Raw genomic sequence first — 21,136 nt, forward strand, 5'->3', positions numbered from 1 at the left:
AATGTTATATTGATTTCGAGTTTTTCCGAAGCGACACAGCCCATTGTGCACCGCCACTGGTGCTCCTCAATTATTTTCATTACAGTTAGTAATGGTCGCCATTTGTCAGTCATCTTCGATTGCAGCGTCGCCACCCTCTACTATTGTTTTTTTTTTTTTGGCCCGATACCTTCCATTTATATTAGTTTGTTCTTTATGACCGGTATGGGAATACAAGAGTAACCGGTAAATGCTCACGAAATGCCTAGCATGGGACGTATGACTACTTCCTATTTTGTCTTACAACCTCGTCAGACGTCCCATCCTACGCTCCGTTGATTTGATTTATTTTATTTTATTTTTTGGTGGGGGAGGTTTATCGATGGTGATAACTAGGCAACCTACCGCCAATCACGAGACCTATCCGTTTAGATGGAAGAAAAAAAAACGGATGGACTGGACGGAAACGAAGCATTTTTCTTTATTATTTTAATGGGACAATAGACGACATTAGAATGCGTCTGACGAGATTTGATAGAATTCCGTATTTTTTGTGTGTGGTAAATTGCTTGAGTAAATCGACGTGCAGTTGTTTTTGTTCACCGCCGTCAGCTAGAATGAATGTTCTTCAGCGCCAATTGGTGGATTGGATTTTGCATACTAGTGGATCTGCTCATCGCGTCCGAACCAATCAGTACAGCGTTTTGCTAAATAGCTTAAAAAACAGTAATCACATTGCTGAATTCTACAGATTGGCTCCTGCATCATTACTTCAGACTCTCGTTCGTGATTGTAGCAGTAGCCACGATGCACAGTGAATCTTGGTTCTTTCCTTTCTTGATAAGTTAGCTGCTGCCGACAACCAATGACCGATTGCTACCTTTTTGTCTTCTCACGGAGACTTAAAACACATGGTATAAGCACTCAATGTATTGCGCGTGTAGACTATTCACTAGTCTTCAGCATTTGATTAATTGAAATGGAAACCATATTCCTTTCTTGTCACTATTAAGGTAGGGAGGGTAAATTCCCTGCTTCAGTTGGACGTTGGGTGCACTAGAAATGCAGCCCAGTATGGACGGCTTACGTACCTTCCATGCGTACGAACCACAAATTGACTCGATTGGCTCGTAGTCAGGTGGGAGCCCTTGTGCTCCTAGAGAATGGAATATTTCATCGCCTTTCAGAAAAGCCTGTCCTTAGCCAACGTCCGGTAGTAACTAGTGGAACTACTGAAAATGCACCGATTATCAAAGATATCCCCCATCGATTCCATCAGATCCTTTTCCCCGCTCTCCTGCTTTCCAATACACCGCTCTCAGACATAAGTGATGCATTTCTAACTTTCCCACAGCGACATATTGAGTGCGATTTTACGCACTTGGAACTTAGCACCTGTGTCTTCCCAGTTGGAGGAAACGGCATTGCTTACCGCCGTCATTTCATGAGCGGCTGGTGGAATGCAGTGTATGAAGAATTCCCAGGTACAATGGAGGTACGTGGAGAACTGAGTTGTCTCGAACAAGTGACCCTTAATCTATTACTGGTCTATATTTATGGTATGTAAATCAACGAAATCATTTTATCTTTGGTGCATTAAAAAATTTACCTACCCTTTTTATGATTAGGAGAGAACATTTTGGACAAGTTAGGTCTTGTATCGAGCAAAGTGTGTTTGCAGGTGGCTGTTAACATTTTAAAACTCGCTCGGGCTCTGACTACACAGAATCGCGCCATTTTTGCGTCAAGCTTTGATCTTTTTAATAAATCATGTCTCTTCCTGAGAATCCTTATCAAAACCTTGGTCAACTTTTCGACGATTTTGATCAATGCACAAGAGAACAGTGAAATTTGCCGCCACCGATTAGATTCTATTAGAGATTTGACGACACAACAGCTGATTGAAGTAATTTCTATAGGATTTTCCATGTTTAATCCGCTTTGTTTTCATTGCAACTTTCAGGATATGGTTTTACTTTGGAGAAACAAACACTGCAGATCTTCCTTGGGAAATCCAAGTTAAACAGTTTACTTAAAAACATCACAGTTGATCGAAAACATGTTGTAATGTCATAACCAATTCGAGATCTGTGTAAATGCAAACTTCCTGATACCACATACTTTGAGAATTAGTATAAACGTCCTACCATTTTCAAAAGACGTTCTACAGATACCTCAATAAGTTAATTGAACAGGCGGTTGTGCGGGTTCTAATTTTACTACCCCTTACCCTATCCTAGATAGGCTCAACGAGATATTTTCTGTGCTTTTAGGTGAACCAAGTAAATTGAGCAATACTTGTAATATCTAAAAGGGCAGACGTATTTGAATAAATATCTCGGCCGACTAAACATTTTGCAAATTACCACATTTTGTTGAGAACTTGGTTGTTGGTTTTCACGCATTGCTTTCCAAACAGGCACATGGTCATGCGTTCAACGTAGTCAACGCTTTATCATATACTCCAAGAAAGATAGCTCCTCCAATTGATATCCAAAGAACTCGCGGGACAATCCCTGCAAAAAGGCTGCCAATTGGAAAAAGAATGTCAATCACAATCATGTTGATGCTAAAATTTGACTTGCATTACCCTTTGATACCCTGTGCGAAATAAATGCTTCTCAAAACTAACACAAGTTTTCCACCTGCCTCGATACTGGCAGAATCAGCCAACATGATTCTCGTTTTGGCTACGTCAAGAGGCGTTGTGACTGCTGCAGCTATTCCACCTAAGGATTACAATATATATTTAATATTTAACGGCAAGAGTTATGGGCACATATTTATGGTTATCTCTACCTGAAAGAGCGCCGCAAATTGATGATTGCCACGCGCTGACTGGTCGACCTTGCTTTTCTGACCAAAAAGATTTCATTCCTTCCCACAGAGGAAACTGAATGAATGAAAATGGAATTTCTCGGAGAACGGTCGTGGTGTAACCCCTATACAGCCCAGCGATTCCTTCGCTGCGTAGGATTGATCGTAATATATGTACACTGGATGAATGGAATCCAGCTTGCCGTCTTTGTTTGACGACCTCGACAGGAACGCGTATCATGCACGCTGCCTAGATAGAAGTCTCTTAGAAGGAGTCTAGGCCAGGTGCTTATATAACTTACGACTTCACCAAATGCTGCACTGGTCATGTGAACAACTGGTTCCCAAACAGTGAAGATGCCATTATGTTTTAATATACGTTTGGTATTCTCGTAAGTGCAAAAAAACAGAGCCGCTGCAACAAGAGGTCAAGCTGGATGAAAAATTTCATTTAGAAATAGGAAAATTTAACACACTTTACCGGTGGGAGCTGAGCCCAAGACAGCCGTTCCGAGTCCAGAATATACTCCACGAAACCCTCCTGACCTGACAAAACCGTCAGGACTTTGAAGTCTTGTTTTCAAAGTATCTAGTGGAAATAGCCCAGCATCTACAGCCATTCCTGCGATTCCACCGGCCTGTAGGATTTAGACAAACAGTGAAGTTTTACGCCGGAAACAATAAACATGAACCAATGAACCAATGCAGGTTACCAATAAGAAGTTCCGGAGTGGCACGTTTGGATTAAGTTCGACGCTCATGTTCTATAAGTGGTAGTTCTTCAGGCTTTCCATAAATCTACCTTATTTATAGAGTGTTGCTTAGGCAGCTGTTAGCTAAAAAGACCAAATATTTATATTTTAAATAAAATTTCTGTTTTGGGCATAACACTAGGTTGGCAAGGTTCTTTTTACTTGTTGACAAATGAAGGAGGCAAAAACAATATAAAAGTGTTGAGAAAATTATGTAAATGGCTAAAATAAGGCAGTTTAATACATATTACATAATTCTGATTTCCAAAATCCCAATCTCTGTTTTTGTTTTATTTAGTTTTCTTTTGGTTGAATTAAAAGTTTGCTTTCTAAGTGAGTTGCTACCTTATGTTAGGTAAAAGAATAGGAAAACCAGCCAACAAATTCCTCACTACGTCGAACTGCAAGCATTTGCATAAAAATAAGGTTTTTTTTTTTTGTGTGTGTGGTGCAACTGCTAGCAGCCCGTCACCATTACTGATAAACGAACATTTGAAGCTCGGAAACATTTCTGAAAAGTACATTACCAAAATTCATAAGTTAGAGAAATCAAAGAGCACGACTATGCCATACGAATTTAAATAGCAAGTAATAATTGGTTAATATTAAGCTTTAAAATGCGGAATTTGTTTGGTACTTTGACATATTTCACCGGTTCCGTCGTCTGGTTGAATACATGCACAGAGTTGTCACATGGGTAATACACCTAAAGCAATTAATCATTCTAAAATTCTTATTCATAAAATATGCATGACTAGTAATGCTTTACTTTTAAATTAAATTAAAAATAATCTGAAGAAATGCGTCTAGCTATAAACAAGCATATAGCTAGAGTTTATGAAATGGTGAGGTATATGACGTCATTGGCTTGCCTAGCTAACTAGCTGACTCGGTGACATTTGGGCGTGGTAAACATACTTGAATGCCCTGTAGGCAAGACTTACCTCCCGTGTTGTGATGAATCTTGGTTTAGCACGTTGCTATCTGCGATTTATGAATCGCTATTAAAAATCAATCATATTTATAAAGAAGCCAAGTTACTATATATTGCCTGAACATGCGACGTGTAGAAGTTATAGCTTCCGTAACAGTTCTTGTTACATTCTCATTTTTGCCATGTAAGCTGTTAATCATTCCTTTTTATGTTTACATCAAATTTACTATAATTCTTTTATAGGTATCTGTGCAAGGCTTTGCCAGAGACAAAGCCATGGACTGTCAAACAATGCCACTGCATCACAATCTTCTGATAGTCAAGATCTCTATCACTGCCCCCGATTAGGAGATCCTTCTCACTTCACTGATTGCTGCTATTCCGATAGTAAAATCTCTGGTGAGTGCTGTGAAAGAAAGCACCATGATTTTGTCTCTGGATTTGATGATAGGTAACTACAGTGTTTGTTGAACATATTTAATATTTTATGGGGCACTTCATTTTACTGTCATCTTTTATGAATGATTTGCACAGTTTGCTGATAGTAATATCAGTAGGAGTCATCATTTCCTGTCTTTTGTCATCTGTGTTGGTACTCATTTGCTGTTTTTGCAGTAGGTGTCCCCTGTATTCTGTCTGTCACAGCAAGTACCAACATAATGACACCATTGCCTTTTGTAAGTTCCTGCAAAGTTTCTAACTACCTTATACTAACTGTGATTTTTGTCCATCTAGCTACCAAAGAAGAATTAATGAAACTAAATGGTATGCCAAACGAAGATTACAAGATACAACATGGTTATGAGCCTAATGCTGTTCAGGTTAGGCCAGTCCACTACGATGCGTAATGATACTCCAACGCTCATCTCTCACCAAAGAACTCTTAGCACAGTTAATTATAATACTTAATGAATCTCAACGAATTCTATACGAAGACATCACGCTGCGTTTCTGATATAACTCAACTTCATACTGTCCAACGATGCTTTTGTGCGTTGCACAAAAATATTTTGCGCTATTATTATGCCTAATATGGTGACATAATCTCGTCCATTTTGATGCTTTAGACGTAATTGATCCTAGAAGAATTGTGAAACTAGTCACAGGTGCAGCTATAATTTTTTTTGCCTATCTTGTACCGACTCTTGACAACGGAAACCAAAAATGCAATTTCGTTTACTGAAGCCATCCATTGCTTGCAAAAATACAAGCTTTCATACAACGGTTTATCTAACACGGTCTTTCATTCGTCGGAAGGAAAGTGGAATACGTCTCCCGATCCACGATCGGATATTCTTGAGCTTCCCATTTGGGATCTTCTTCTCGTGCTCTGCCCGCAGGACTCTGACAGCCAACATAACATCAGAGTACAGCTTCTCATGCTGGCTTAGCTTTCGATGGAATGCCTCGTAGCATAGCCAAGCCGTCTCTGTCTTGCTAAGGATAATCTTGACATCTTTTCTACGTCGGCGGAGGCTGCTGACGTGGCCGACCATTTTAGAGCAACATTCTCTTATCACGGTATGGGCAAGAAAGCGAGCGTCGACGGCTTTGTCACGAGAATGACGCGGGACTGTGCGCATGAGAATGTGTTTCACTATAGCGTGGAACCGGAAAGCGGCCATAAGGCAAGCACAGAACATTGATCGCACGACCGTCGGTTTCCTGTTCACTGTTGCGTCTAGGTAAATGGTCTAAAATAGAGAAAACAAACAATTGATAAAAATTAAAAACCTAAAACGAATGTGCAGTAAACAAAATCACCTCGATTTTCAATGTTGAAATGCCTTGAATACGTTTGAGTAACAATTTGCCTGGCTCTCCAGCGGGCGTTGTGATGCAATGGATGATATCCGTTCCTTCGTACTTGGTATAGTCACCACGTATTTCCAATGTTTTCGTGTGAAATTGAAGGCCACAGAACGAGAACCAAACGGGTTTCCGGACAGGTGGAGCCTGGGCTTGATCACTGGATATGCTGAGATCCAAGTTGGTTGCCGACTTGTCGATGTTGACGTAAGCATTATAGTCCGTAAAGCCCTGATGAATCCGATGATGGAAAGCTCTAGCACGTTCACCACTGGTAGTTAAATAAAGAAAGTCGTCAACCACCCGAATAAGCAAGTCATCGGGACTTTCGAGAAATTCAGACAAATGTTCTCGCACCATATGGCCGTAGTAGATGTGACATAGAGCGCTAGATAGACGAGATCCCTGTGGTATTCCTCGCTTCAATTTATAATGCGCCTTGTCATGGTGAACAACGTGCACCTCACGAACGGACCTGATGGCAAATTCTAGGATTTTGGTCGTGTTCAGTTTCTCGGCTCGCATTCCCGTATGGAAAACGACAGAGCCGGGCGCCATTTGCTGGACCCATCCTTCCGGATCATTTGTATGAAAATACGGGATGACCTGGAAGGGTTTACTCCGTCGGCCATCGGCAGTGACACTGCAAAACGTACGCACCTGTAGTTCTCTAGGAAGGATATGGCCGTACCACCGTAGAAGGTCCACCATCCTGTCGTGATTTATGGAACCGAAAGCGTCTTCGACGTCTGCATGAACAAAATAAACGGGATCCTTAAATCCGCGCTTGATGAACTGAACCCACTTGCGGTGCAAACTGTGGGTCGACTTGGCATCCATCCCTTCCACATAAAGACTAGTAATGGTATGGAGAAGTAAACGGGCAGTGTTGACTTGTTTACGATTGGTATTGCGGAACTTGGTGGACATGATGGGTCGCGCGCCATTCTTTTTTGGAACAAAACGCAACCGAGTGAAAAGTAAGAGATTCTGCAATTCCAAAATCGCATTGGGATCCTTCCATTTCTCCAGGACGGGCAAAGGTTGGCGTAGACTGACAGAGCAGATCGAGCGTAACATTCGATGATGGATCTTTTGCCACACATCTTTCGAATAGAAAAATATTCGATTGCGGCCGTAAGACGTTTCGGTTGCGTAAAAATGTTGCCGGATCAAAGGTTTAACGAAACCCATGAAAAGCCAAACGATCAATCTCGCCAGCAATGAAATCTTGACGGCTAAGCTGGGCAAGTGAGAAAACCAGCGGCATTTATTTGTGCGCATCGACTGAATGAGATCATTGAGCGTAAACGATGTGCCTCTACCGGCTTCAATGAATCGTCGGACGTTCGACAGAAATATTTGCTGGTTGGTTTGGCCGCCCAGCAACTCAATTGGCACGACTTTCTTCACAATACATCTGATAAACTCATAGACACGACCGGCGTCCAAGAACGATTTTTGCGGGTTTGCATCTGCCAACATCCGGCGAACAATTGAGTTGTACCGACATCGGCGATGATTCTTCACCATGGCCTCAATCAACTCGCCCAACAGCGGCAAATCTGATCGGAGCTGATCTTCTGATTCGCTACATTCGCCACCTACTGACGTTCTCAAAATAGCTACCACGGTCGGAATTGGCGAGGCATGTGAGACGGGATGGGTAATCGGAAAGTGGGTCCAGCCAGAACTACTGTACATGATTTCATCGTGCGGAATTTTCATCGACCCATTTAGAGCACTTCGTTTGTCAACGATTTGTTTGGTTATCAACTTGTTGCGCCCGCGTCTGGTTTTTCTCTTTCCAATTTCCTCTCTTCGAACAGTCTCATGTACGCAATCCTTTTTCGGCTCGGCTGCTAAAGTTAAATGAATAGGCGGACAAAGACTGCTACCTTCCCTTAGGCGGACTTTTTTCAAAATCGGCACCAACGATGTCGGTGGGGATTTCATGACAGGAATGTTATCGATCGTCGATACGACACACTGGGTAGTATGTTGAGGAAACTCCACGATACGGGTTTGCCCATCGCTGGTTGTGAGTCGAATTTTCTTTAATGGCCGCTGGACGGACGGGTAGTCACGAAATGGAAGATTAGATGTGTTCGGGACTTTTGCTATTGCGTGTTCCTCTTTCTTGCGTTTGACGGCCTTTGGTATGGCACGATATTGAAAAATGGGAGGAAACATTTTTCCAAGTTTCCTTTATCCAGTGGGCCACTGATTTGCAGCCAGGCTCTGCGTCCAACAAGGACAAAAATGCTGCAATGAATAAGGAGGCATTTCATCTTTCTCGTACCCAATTCCGAGTGCAGCTTTTCCCAATCGCTCCTGGCCGCATGCGGAATAAAGGGACATTCACAGGTCTTCATTGGTTGCCCGGTCGTTGCTACACATGGTAGGTACCATTTGTCCTTAAGGCCTCTCATGAACAAATGGGAATCGCATGACTCGGTTAATTCGTACCAGTCCAGCTGTTGTTCGGGTTCAACCTGCGGCGCTGCCTGTGGCTTGCATTCAGGCGTCCGAACATGGATGACTGCAGCATTTCGAAATATTTGTGGCAAAAGGCTCTTGCTGCTCGTTCCGTCGTCCTTCAAAATGTCGGCTAAGCTGACAACCTGCCTATCGGCAAAGACTTTCTCCAGGACACTGAATCCGCTTTCCGTCATCGGGAATTCTGTTTCAAAATAAGAAATAAAATAAACTAAGACATTGAATCAATCGGGCAAGACAGAAAATTTCAAAATTGCCTTTCCAATTCACCCTATTTTCTTTTAATATACATCAATCAATGGTAGGTTGAGTCACTGTGGTCTGATATTTAAATGGGTTCTGCTTTCCACGGCTCATTCAACTTTGCATACTAATTGGAGCGCTGGTTGTACGATGGGAGTAACGACCGGCAGTTTTTTTTTCAAGACACATGGAATTAGAAAAGGGAAAGTGGGGCATTCGTTCATATGCGAGTTGCCTCGTGAAAATCTTTTACCACAAACAGCAGAAATTACCATCACCTCCCACTCGATATATCCTGAAGCAATGAATAGTTGTAAGAACTTCTAGTTCTAACGCTATTTTTTTGCCGCAAAGTCATCTGTGTCTCATAACAGCATCGGACGAACGGTATAATTTCAACAGGTGAACAAAATGCATACAATACATAAGACATAAATGATTATGCAAAACATGGCTTCAATGAAAGCTTTGTTTGACTGAATTTCTCACAAAGAAATGACTTCAAGGCCTCCATTATTTATGAAGTACCATAGGCAATGAAATAAGAGTGTTACCATACAATAAAGTCATTTGTTAATCTCAGTAACTTGATAAGTATATGACACACAGCTGTGTACAATACATTCTTTGGTGATTTAAAAACCTATACTAACTGAGCTAAATGTAATCTGGACAAGTTAAGCAAACAGACCAAGTTTTGATGTCAATAATGTTTCACTAAAAATGTAAAGAGCTATGGGTGCATACATCATGCTGATTATCAAAGATAAGCAACTCAAATATGAAAGCAGACGTGACGTAATTAAACGGACAGAAATAAGTCGTAGAAGCCAATTTCCTTAAACCCAGTTTCTCAACCACCCATTTGGCTAAACCGAGCTCATCGTATAAAAAAATACAAAATTACATCTTCGTTTGAGGCGAATAAATTATATAACTGATGAATAAAGATATGCCAGTCATGGATATTGATGAGGCTAGCCTATCATGAATGACGTTACTTACATTCGACTCTTTCCATGATGGATATCAGCGCGAGATCCCACGACAAAAACATACTGAGCGTCGTCTGCAATGGATGAGTCATCTCCATTTTGAGCCAGTGTTGACAATATCTTTTCTGAAGCAAAAACGACGATAAAATATCTAGACTAATAAAAAAATATTGTATGCTATATTCTAATTGTTTAAAAATAATTATGAACTTGTTTGAAAAAGAAATAACTCAAAAGAGGTTCGTGCAAACGCGCGCCTGTCCTGCCGAAGGAGTGTACTTCTCCTCCCCTATGGGAAAGAAATAAAGATGGCGCTACTGCCGGCTCACGGGAGGAACCTTGTGCATGTTTAGTGAGTTTCTCCCGACAGTCTGTTACGGACGTGTCTGTGTTTTTGGGGATTGTGACTCGTTTGACTCTTTATTTTTTCACTGCTAATGTCCATTTGCAGTGTATGTGTATGTGTTTTGTGAGGCCATATTTTTTTTTTGCAGCCGTTAGTGGACTTATTTCTACGTGTGTTGGAATTTCCCTTTTTTGGGAGGGTTGGACACGTTGTTAGTCGAAATAACTCCTGTTTAGCACTTGTGTGTGTGGTGGTCATCGGTATTTGCAACGGATATCTCAGGGTGAGTATCAAGAACGACATGTTCCTATTGAGTTTTATCAGAATTATTTCTCTATCGATATGGCGAACGTTTTTTCCCTCGTTTTCTTCTACACCGGCAAGATCCCGAGTAAAGCAGCTGTCTGGAAATAATTCATTCTCGATTCGTGTCCCACAAAACGTGACCTTGTTTTTAAACTTCACTAGACTCGAAATCGTTGCCAAAATGGAAAGGGATTTTTCTCTTTTTTTTTTTTCGTTTGTTAAAGAATTTATACACGCACATGAAAGAAAAGGGGATGACGAATAACTCGAGGGTGTTTGTTTTTTCTTTCAAAGTAAGCCTTGATATTTTTTGCTCGTTGGCGTGCTGTTGAAAAAAACAATCCATTCGTTTTTTCCCTAATTAAAATAGACTGTGCGTCATCCAACTAAGATATCTTCACATTTTCGTGATGGATGAGCATGTGAAAAAAGTCCTCAACACATAAAAGATCCACAGAGACACAGAGGCTGCTATTTTCGTCAATAAAAATGTCGAGTTCCCTAGTCTACGCGCTTGCGCCTCGTTTCCTCTCTGAAATTGGGGATTTCTAATCAGGTCGTTGCCATTTCTTTTTTCGTTCTCTTTTTATTTTATTTTTCAAAATGTGTGCCCTCCGTGTATGTGCACATAACCGCAGTGGTTATTATGGTTTTTTTTTTTTCTGCTTTAACCTCAGAGCTGAAATATCAACCCTATAGCTACAGTGAGATTGTCTGCATTATGTAGGTCATGTCTTCCTATCTCAGGTTGGCGCTGCTGCCGCCGGTTGCTGCTTTGTAAATAAAAAAAGGCCTTTCTCTTCTTTGTGTAAAAGGAAAAAAAAAAGAGAAATTAAATACGTAATGATAGCTTGCGTTCGCTAACATCATTTGCAACGCCATTGAATCATTTTTTCCCCGGCTGTACTAATATCCGTGAACGATTCTGTATCATCGCTGTCCTTAATAGCGTCGAATTAAATCACTGAACAAAGGTGTCTTCGTCTTTTTCCTACGTGAGAAATGGTCAGTCACGTGGTAGATGAGAACAATGGCTAATTTAAAGGTGTTGCATCTATCGAACATTTTCAGCCGTTTTCCTCCAGTTTTTTAATTTGCAAGAATATTATGAAAGCGTAGAGCTGCATTTTATTCCAATCACGATGTTCTAGTTGGGTATCGTTTGAAAAATGTCAACTACCAATTTTTTATGCAACTCTACGTCTGTCCATTGTTTTTTTGTTCGCCGAAACGATGACATCCCTTCATCAATTTTAGTATTTTCTGTAAATGAACGTGTGACGCAATCCTTCCCTCTATCGTCATGTTTGGCAGACTCGATTGTTGTCGTCCCTTTTAAGTGATCAGAATCGATGTTAGTCAGGTTTATCTGTCGCCGGAGCCAAAAGAGGCAACATGTTATCTAGAGTTAGGACACTTTCATTTTTATCAGTTTTTGGTCTTGTCCTAAATATCAGATGTTACGCGATAGTTTGATCATAAACAATTAACTTTTATTTGCTCTGTTCCCTTTCGATTTTAGATTTCTCTACAACGGATAATGGAGGGTCGCAATACTAACTGATTGATCGATAGAATTTTGTGATCGAGTGACACACATAGACACGAGTGGGTACCGGCAAGCGGACGACAACTGCCGATAGACTTCCCTTTTCTTTTTTTTTCCTCCTGGAGGCATGGAACGCCACTCCGGGAAGGTTTCTTCTACCGCATCTATCACATCCTATTTCAGGTACCTATTGATTCTTTTCCATTGGATTTTCTTCTTTTTCACGTTTTCACGGTGTGTGTGTGTGTGTGTGTGTGGCAGCCCCTAGAAAAGCGAAAAAAAGAAGAAGATTTGGTGAAAACGAAGCGCGTCGGGTTGCTTATTTCACAACGATTGGTTGGATCGATTATGTATGTATGTGGCTCTTGTATGGATGAAGCTTTATCATCTATCATTACTTGTACACACACACACACACGGGAGAAAGAGAAACAAGTATAGCGAAAAGCGGGTTCTCCGCCAATGTCGTATTGATTTCGAGTTTGTTTTTTTTTTCGGAGCCGCAAAGCGCATTGTGCCCTGTCGCCGGGTGCAGCTCAATTATTTTCATTAGAGTTAGTAATAGTCGCTATTTGTCAGTCATCTTCGATTGCATCGTCGCCACCCTCTACTATTGTTTTTTTTTTTTTTTGTTTGTTTTTGGCCCGTTACCTTCCATTTATATTAGTTTGTTTTTTATGACCGGCATGGGAATTCGAACCGGTGAAATGCCCAATAAATGCCTAGCGTTGGGCGTTGGTATTGAAGTTTTTGTTTTCATCATCCGACACCACTCCGACTGTTTTGTTTTTTTCAGTTGGTCCAATGAAAGGCATTAGTCCGATTAGTGATTTAACCCCCAACCGCCTATTCCTTTTAGTCATTCGCTCGTCTGTTCACGCACTCTCACCCACACACTGACGTCGAGGCTACAGGAACATGGAAAAGAGCTGGAACGTGTTGTTCTGCTTCTTCTTTTCTCCACTCTACTGTTCGATGCAGGGGCTTTTCTTTTTTTTTTTTTGAACACCCTTTCTCGCTTTAGCTTATTAACTGTTTACCGGGAGCGAGGGGGACTCTGAGAGTGTGCCCTAACAGAAGAAAACCTACACTGCAGTGCTCTGCGGGAGACTGCCATTGTTGTGTCGTACCTTTTTGGCTCAATGATTACCACCGTACACGAATTTTCCATTTTTATTTTTCACTTGATGAAGTTCCATTTTGCGTAAGACCGGTGGACCTCTGTTTTGGGGCGGGTATTTTTTTTTTTTTTTTTTTTTTTTTTTTTAGAAACTCGTTTCCGATTGATGCTCGTTACATAATAACGGAGTAGCACGTACGGGTGGTGGCTTAATTTTTTGTTTTCGAAGTTGGGTTCAACAATGCCCCGCCAGCTTTTTGGGTGTTTTTTTGTTTTTTTTTTCTAATTAATTTCTTTTTTTTTGTTTTTTTGGTGAGAAGTGGAGAAGGATGGCAGATGGGGCTACTGTTGTCACGCTAGTGTATCCTTTTTCGTGTATGTGTGTAGGATATCGATCAGATGCCACTCTCGTATTTGTTTCTATGGTCTTACGTCCTTTTTTTTTTTTTTCTTATTCAATATAACCACCGAACCTCTCCCCACCCTCCTAGACAATTTTGTTTGAATTTAAAACATTCTTTTCGGAACGACAAGCCTTGTTACGTCACGATCTCTCCGACCTTTATTGATTGAAAAAAAAAAAAAAAAAGAAAAAGACGTGGAAAGGACGAAACAAGTTGACATTTTCTATTTATTTTCGCCTTTCTCCTGGTCCCATGTTTTTGTTTTCTGAATCGAAAAGCCAGTCGAGCTAGCCCATGACTAAGCGCTGTAGTAAAACCGGCTATTACTTGAAAACAGAACAGGATTTGCTGGACGTGGATGGCTCTTGTTGTTTTTATATCCAGCGGGCCACGGGGAACTATGGCTCGTAAAAAGGGGGGGGGGGAAGGAAAAAAAAAATAGGAAGAAGGAAAAGCAAGATGGAAGCGAATAGCATGAGGCCCTCTTTACTCGTCTTCCTTTTCCTTCCTCTTTCGCTTTCTTTCTCTCTCTCTCTCTCTCTCTCTCTCTCTCTCCGCTCTCGAGAAACGAGAGCTTTATTGATCGTGGCTACCCTTCTCGCAATGATGGACCCTGGTGGCTCCTTGTCTTTTCGATCGCGATTCCTTGACGAAGCTTTTGAAACTCGACATTGGCCACCGTTGCGACGGTCCAAAACCACCATTTTATTTTCCCCCTCTTTGATGATCTTTGATTTTTTTTTTTTTAATGAATCGCTCCTGAGAGGGGCGTAAAGGATCACGTCGTTTGCAGTTGGCAAATTGTGTCAAATTTCACGTGTGAGAACGATGCGCTCCCCGTGAAATCCATTTTTCTTTTTTTGCCGATCTATTAAAAAAAGGAAATTAGAAAAAAGAAGATGATAACGAATGAGAGCAAAGGATTCGGATACTGCCGTGTGTAAGTGATGAGGTTTGATTGAATGCGATCCGTCGAGGGCTTCCAGTCTTGACGTTTTTTTTTTGTTTTTGATTGCTCAGCTCGATGGGCGTGTAGAGAAAGACAAGGAGAACGAACTCAAAGTTATCAAAAGAAACACCAACAAAAAAGCACACACACACACACAAAAAGAAAAAGCAGTTACAATACAATAAAAAACAAAATGAAGAGATAAAAAGAAATAAATATCAGTTTGAACTTCCCGGGGGGGGGGGGGAGGTCTAGATTGAGTTGAAGGGTGGATAGATGTTATCGTTTTCTTGGAGGGATTCCATGTAGACTTCTGGACTACTGATTTTCATCATATCCTTTTTGTATCTATTTCTTTTCTTTTCTTTTTTTTTTACTCCCATTTTCTCCTCACTTTGTTTCAATCCGTCCCGGCCCAGTGAACCGGATTTGCAAAAAATCCTCCAAAATAGACGAGGAAAACTGGTTCGAATGAATCACTATTTTTTTTTTTTTTGTTCTTTTTTCCGGCTGTCTAAAAATATTGTTATTAAAACTACCGGTCGCATTTTTTTTTTCCGCCCCTTTTACTTTTTTTTTTTTAAAGCAGGAAGTGCAGGCAACTCTTTAATATTCAAATCCCCACAGTAAAAAAAAAAAAAAAAGTAAACATCAATCCGTTCCCGTCGTAGGCACCTCGCCTATATGGGGGGGGGGGGGGACCGTTAAGGGGGCAATGAATTGTCGGATGGCAAGGCAGTTTTTTGGTGAAGATTTTTTTTAAGTGACGAAGACAATCGATTTGACGGGGAGAAAGAAGCCGGAGCAGGGCCACCGGGAGCGGAATGTTGACAATCCCCAGACACACACACACATACACACACACGCGCGCGCGCGCGCGGAATATCAACTCTGGGGTGTCTTTTTTAGTGAGGTGGGCTAAAAAATAAAAAAAAAAAAGGAGCGAGACGGGACTGAGAACCCATAACCGTATAATCTGTTCGGAATGTTGTTTTATTTGTTTACTTATTCTGATATTGAAGACAAAAAAAAAAGAAAAATGGGTTGTCACAACCGGATGCTTGTCACGGACCCAGTTCTTAAATAAGAGGCATAACCGAGCGTTTTGAGAGAGGCAGATTGGATTCAAATTTGGCAAGAAACTGACGAAGGGAGTCTTCTATTTGCCTCCTCTCTCTTATTTATTTATTTTTTTTTTTTTTGTTCTTTTTGAAGATCCAAGTGCCGGAGCCAAGTTTCTGAAATGGGGGTAGATGGGGGGGATATCATTGGACGATGATCTGTTAGATGGTCCATCGTTGTTTCTCATGCACGATGGTCTCTCAACGTGTCGGTTGAGATTCGGAACGTTTGGCGCAATAAAAAGAAGAAAATCAAGAAAGAAAATTGTGTAGAGGATGAAGTAGAAGCAAAAGAAATGGTTTTGCTTGCTGGTTGCCAGGACTGGCGTCATCCATCACTCTGTCGTCCGGATCTCTAGGACCCCCCCCCCTAAGCTTTAAGCAGTGAGAGCCAGAGAGTAGATGAAGTAGTGGGGGGAGGCAGAGAAAAAAAAAAAAAGGACAAAAGTAGGAAAGCGAAGGAAGAAGAACAACTCCCACCGTCTTTTTTTTTTTTTTTTTTTTTTGTTGGCAAAACTGCAAATAGCGAAGTGGATTCGAGGCCGACTTGGCCGGCCAGGAAGAAGAGGAAGGCGAATGATGAACGATGCACTTGCGCTAGCTCCTTGTGCAACGGCCTTATTAACTATCAACGCGATCACGTTCCCCGCTCTTGCTCCAGGTTTCTCTTTTCCTTTTTCTTTTCTTTTCTTATTTGATTTATTTATTTCGTTCCGTTATTCGGCCGTTTTTTTTTTTGGCTTTCTTTCGTTCGTTTCCAATGTCTGATTGAAGTTACTACCACTAGAGAGCTCTGCCTGTATCTAAAAAAAAAAAAAATAAAAATAACAATAATAATAATAATAAATAAGTAAATGATGTCATACAAGATGGACGGCTATCCGAAACCTTAACGTGAACGTTATACACGACATCGATTTCCTTCTTTCCGGGGGAGTTTCCGATTCAACCGAGTTTTAAAGGTTTTGCTTTTGCGTGAATTCGGGATTATCGATTGCCATGGCAGTATGTAATAGACGCATATGAATCCAAGTATCACGAAGCAATGAAGAAGACGGAGTCAATGACAAAAAAAAAAAAAAATGAAAATCAAATCAAAATGAAAAAAAGGGGGTGGGTGGGAGGGATATGTATTCTATTTATAGAGGCTCGTTGGTCTGCGGAAATTCCCATTGTTTTGGAGGGTCTCTCTCTCTCTTTCTCTCCTTTCCTTCCTTACTTTCGTCCTTTCGCTCTGCCGGTTCAGCAAGCCGGATCGTTATTCTCGCTGTTCGCGCGACGGATTCTGTTCCCCATCCCCTCCACTCCCCCTACTCCCGTTCATAGCAAAAGAGAGAAGCCTCCACCCTCCGTTCTTCACCTTACCCTCCCCCCTCCTAAAAAGAATCGACCGTCCAGTCGGTTTGGTTCTCGAATCGACTGGCGGCTGCTTCTGCGAATCCACCAATCAGCCTGCACGGATCCGTCCCGTCCGCCCACCGCCACCAACACCCGAGGACTTCACTTTCACGCCCGTCCCTGTCGATTTCGTGCGGACTCGGCTGAGCTTTGAGCGGGAAGACTTATTGTTCCGCCTACATATAAGCTGCGTTATTCTTTTTTTTTTTTTTTTCTTTCCTTAACCCCCCCCCCCCCCCTTCTGTTTTCTTCCGTTCGTTCGTTTCCTTTTTTTTTTATTATGCGAACTACTAAACTGCGGTCATCGATTTCAGATCCGTGCGTTTTTATTTTGTTATTTTCGGTCTCTTTTATTTCTGCCAATTTTTTTTATTTTTATTATTCATTTGTGTGACTCGTTTTTTTTTTTTTTTTCCTTTTTGTTTTATCTGGAATCATAATAATAGTGAAGTAGTCGTGAAGGGTTACGCTATTTGATATGATGGATCTGTTTCAGCACTTAAACCATATGGCGTGGAGAGCGATTTGGGGGGGGGGGAGTTCTCTTTTTGATTTGTTGTGCAATGTGTTGTCCTGTTTGTATGTGTGTCTGCGTGCGCTCGTGCTCTCTCTCTATTCGACATGTCAAATATCCGTCGAGAGATGAAGGAAAAAGGAATGAAAGGACCCTGAACTCATCGCCATTCCTCTTTTGCCTTACAACCTCGTCAGAACACCCGCCCCACCCTACGCTCCGTTCATTTTTTTTTGTGGGGGGGTGGAGGGAGGGAGAGGGAGGGTGGTTTTTATCGATCGTGAAAAAGCTAGGCCACCCACCGCCACTCCCGAGACCTATTCGTTTAGATGGGAAGAAGCAAAATAAAAAGAAAAAAAAACGGATGGGTTGGGCGGAAACGAAGCATCTTGTTGTTTTTGCTTTAACGTGACAATAGACGACAATGGAATGCGTCTGACGAGATTTGATAGAATTTCGATTTTTTTTTTGTTGTTTGTGTGTGTGTGTGTGGTTAAGTGCTGGAGTAGATCGATGTGCAGTTGTTTTTGATCACCTGTCGCAATGAACCATCAGTATGGTGGAATAGGACGTTCCGACACACCTGTCCATGCACAGATGGGGCCGCACTGACTGACCGGACTGTCAATACGGATATGGGGAGGACAGTTGGTGATTGTGTAAGCATTCTTTTTTTTTTTTTTTTTTTTTTTAGGGTTTGTTTGGTCGGTTCTCAGGGTGGGGAGAGTGTACTGTCGTATCCGGTTTAAGGTTCGAGTCCACCTTTTGACTTTTGTCTTTTTTCTTTTTTTCTTGAAGGCTGACTATCAATCACGTTTTCTTATATTGACGTGGAGTTTAAAAAAAAGGGAAGAAAACAAATTTGCATTTGTTCTGATATCGGATAAAAACAAGCACCTTCGATTGGTAGCCATTTTGTGGCGGGGCAAATGGAAAAAAAAAACAGGATTGCGCCGTGTCGTGTGTTACCCTCGGCCGTCCTTACGTCCTGAATGGAACAACAGCAACAAAAAAAAAATATATATATATATCGGTTGCCAACAACAACAAAATAGAGGGTCCCGAAAATGAAATGAGAAATCAAAAGAAAAAGAAAACGAAAAAAAAAAGAACAAAAGAATCAAGCAACCGAAGAAATCAAGAAAGAAAAAATCGGTCAAACGCAAAAAAAAAAAAACAACAAAAGGAGAGGAGCAACATGGAAAAGCACAACGACATAGGGGGGGGGGGGAGAGAGAGAGCTGGACGATTAGCATTTATATTGATCCCGAGAGATAGATGCCTCTGTGTGTGTGTGTGTGTGTGTGTGTGTGTGTGTGTATATATGTCTCTCTCTCTCATTGGAAGCGAATGTGTGTGCGCCGAGCAGTCCTGCCTCGACATTGTGTAGCGGGAGGGCAAGCGGGAAACTGGTGCCGATGTTCGTGAATGCACCACCATCTGTCCTCGTTACGCATGCATGAAAATAAAACGGGGCCGGCCGAGTTTTGCACCGTTTTGCACGTAGTCTGGAGGAAGACTGTCGAGCATTAGGCCATTTCGAACAGAAATTGTAGGCCGACGGTGTTTGACACATCAACATTCTACGAACGATGAGATTTAAGAATTTGGTTTGGTTTTAAAGCGAGGACAAGGAAGAGTGGCAATGACGCAAAGGAAATTGGGATTGGGGTTTTAAAAAAAAAAAAAAATAAAATAAAAAATAAGCCCATTGGTATTCAAAGAAGGGACGGGCAGGCCTGTAATGCGATGAAAGTAGACCGGGGTATATGGTTGGGACTGGCCCGGTGGCCCCCGTTTTGTTTTATTCAGAACAATTTTTTTTTAAGATTTGAACTTGAACTCTTGGCAATTCTCTTGTGTTGCGTCTGTGACGATGTGATAGAAAAAAAAAGAAGAAAAGCTTTCATGCAGGTGTTTAGAGAATAGTAGAGGGAAAATAATAAAAAAAAAAAAAAGGGCGACGAGATAAAAGTATGAGAAAAGAAAATCACAGGGAACAGAGTCGCCGACGTCATCCAACTGCTGGCCAGTGGATGCGATACGTAGCGCTGACTGGTGGCGGGTACCGGCGGCTTTATCGACCCGTCCCGATGAAAAAATGTTGGAAACTTCTTTCCTTCTCTTTATCTTTTTTATTATTATTATTATTTTTTTCTTATTCTTTTCTTTTTTTTGTACGTGTGTGTGTGTGTGTGTCTCTGTGTATTCTCGTTTTTTTCTATTTTGTTTCTTCCTTTTTCTTTTTTTTTTTCGGCTCCGTTTCTTTTATATTTTGAGTGCGCGCACAGCTCTTTGATACACAGGCGGGATACGATGAGCCGAGCCTAATAGTAGCAGCATGCTGGTCGGAACGAGCAACTCTGCTTTTGGGTAATAGTGGCAACACCCTATACACCCGTACAGGCCATACTGTAGCATACACACACACACACACATAGACACACACAGACACACACAGAGGCTAGCGGGATTTTTGGTGACTTGTCGGCAGTGCAAGTATACCCTTTGCAAGAAGAAGAAGCGAAAAAGAGCGAGGGGGGGACCGAGCAAGAGCCGCGTAGCTCTGCTGTAGCTATAGCCGCCGGAAAGAGAGGGTGGAGGGGGAGTAGGTGAAAGAGTAGGAGCCGGAGAAGACGTTGAGGCAGCGCTCCCCGCTAGTGCACGGTCGAGGCGTTGCGCACCACCCCCGGTGTCCCCCGGCAAGCGGCTCGTGCTTGTGGTGCGTGTGTGTCAGTGTGTTTGTGTGTCTGGTGTGTTTACGCGTGTGGAGAACTCCCCCACCCCACCCCTTCCTATTTTTTTTTTCCCCTTTTTCCTATCTTTATATCCCCCCTTGTATTTTTCTACCCTTATCTACTACACGGCCATCCAGTTGTTCTCCTTCGAGAAGGAACACACACACACACACACACACGTACGTACGTACGTACGTAAGAAGAAGAAAGAAGGAGAGGCAAAGTGTTTGTGAGTGCGTGTGTGTCGTGTCGGTGAGTCAGTCAATCATCTCACTGATTACACACCGAATTAGCCGCAGAATTTGATCCCACCTTGCCCTATCCATCTCGTCTCGTCGAGGACAAACACACACACACACACATACACACACACACACACACACACACACACACACAATCAAAAATAAAAGCAAATAAGGAATTGAGGCGTTCTTGTTCAACGGCCACAGCGGTGTGTGTGTGTGTTGCGTGTTTGTGGTGGTATCGCGCCAATGTGTACATGTGCGAGTGCCCATCTTTTGCGGCCGTGATCATAAACAGGATTGCCGACAAGGGAGACGTCGAAAGAGAAAAGAGACACGATTTTCTTCTCACCTCCACTTTTTGATGTAATTATCAGATTGATTTGAATTTCTTGTTTTATTTATTATTATATTTCGCCAG

The 21,136-nt window shown here is 41.8% G+C and overlaps 4 protein-coding genes across 6 annotated transcripts in view; 2 read left to right on the forward strand and 2 right to left on the reverse strand.

The window, feature by feature from the left end:
* Nucleotides 1-1,886: 1,886 nt before the first annotated feature.
* Nucleotides 1,887-4,205, reverse strand: LOC130695591 (mitochondrial S-adenosylmethionine carrier protein-like). 3 transcript variants are annotated; one of them, XR_009002433.1, is made up of 8 exons: nucleotides 4,076-4,205; nucleotides 3,510-3,632; nucleotides 3,278-3,434; nucleotides 3,099-3,211; nucleotides 2,779-3,046; nucleotides 2,570-2,708; nucleotides 2,346-2,506; nucleotides 1,887-2,286 (listed from the first exon to the last, which is right to left on the reverse strand). XR_009002433.1 is itself a non-coding variant. In XM_057518759.2 (7 exons), the coding sequence occupies exons 2-7, from the start codon at nucleotides 3,555-3,557 to the stop codon at nucleotides 2,407-2,409; spliced, it is 825 nt and encodes a 274-aa protein (XP_057374742.1). In that variant the 5' UTR covers nucleotides 3,558-3,632; nucleotides 4,076-4,205; the 3' UTR covers nucleotides 2,293-2,406. The 3 variants fall into 3 exon arrangements, 2 of the variants coding, with proteins under 2 accessions (XP_057374742.1, XP_059353556.1); XM_057518759.2 differs by lacking the exon at nucleotides 1,887-2,286 and having other exon boundaries at nucleotides 2,293-2,506; XM_059497573.1 differs by lacking the exon at nucleotides 1,887-2,286 and having other exon boundaries at nucleotides 2,293-2,506; nucleotides 4,186-4,203.
* A 237-nt stretch (nucleotides 4,206-4,442) lies between these two features.
* Nucleotides 4,443-5,704, forward strand: LOC130695641 (uncharacterized). The gene is made up of 4 exons (XM_057518810.2): nucleotides 4,443-4,666; nucleotides 4,726-4,933; nucleotides 5,017-5,159; nucleotides 5,218-5,704. The coding sequence occupies exons 1-4, from the start codon at nucleotides 4,606-4,608 to the stop codon at nucleotides 5,328-5,330; spliced, it is 525 nt and encodes a 174-aa protein (XP_057374793.1). The 5' UTR covers nucleotides 4,443-4,605; the 3' UTR covers nucleotides 5,331-5,704.
* On the reverse strand, nucleotides 5,642-10,008 carry LOC130696212 (telomerase reverse transcriptase-like). The gene is given in 4 exon segments (XM_057519297.2): nucleotides 5,642-6,176; nucleotides 6,247-8,483; nucleotides 8,486-8,974; nucleotides 9,588-10,008. Coding segments are annotated over 4 exon segments (3,210 nt in total). The 5' UTR covers nucleotides 9,604-10,008; the 3' UTR covers nucleotides 5,642-5,708.
* A 345-nt stretch (nucleotides 10,009-10,353) lies between these two features.
* LOC130693208 (plasma membrane calcium-transporting ATPase 2-like) overlaps nucleotides 10,354-21,136 on the forward strand; it is a 46,999-nt gene continuing 36,216 nt past the window's right edge. The window contains exons 1-2 of the mRNA XM_057516332.2: nucleotides 10,354-10,657; nucleotides 12,203-12,412. The gene's annotated coding sequence lies outside the window, so the exon portion shown is untranslated. The remainder of the gene's footprint in view (nucleotides 10,658-12,202; nucleotides 12,413-21,136) is intronic.

The sequence above is a fragment of the Daphnia carinata genome, chromosome 1 (genome assembly GCF_022539665.2).
Source record: "Daphnia carinata strain CSIRO-1 chromosome 1, CSIRO_AGI_Dcar_HiC_V3, whole genome shotgun sequence".
In the NCBI taxonomy this organism is placed as follows: Eukaryota; Metazoa; Arthropoda; class Branchiopoda; order Diplostraca; family Daphniidae; genus Daphnia; species Daphnia carinata.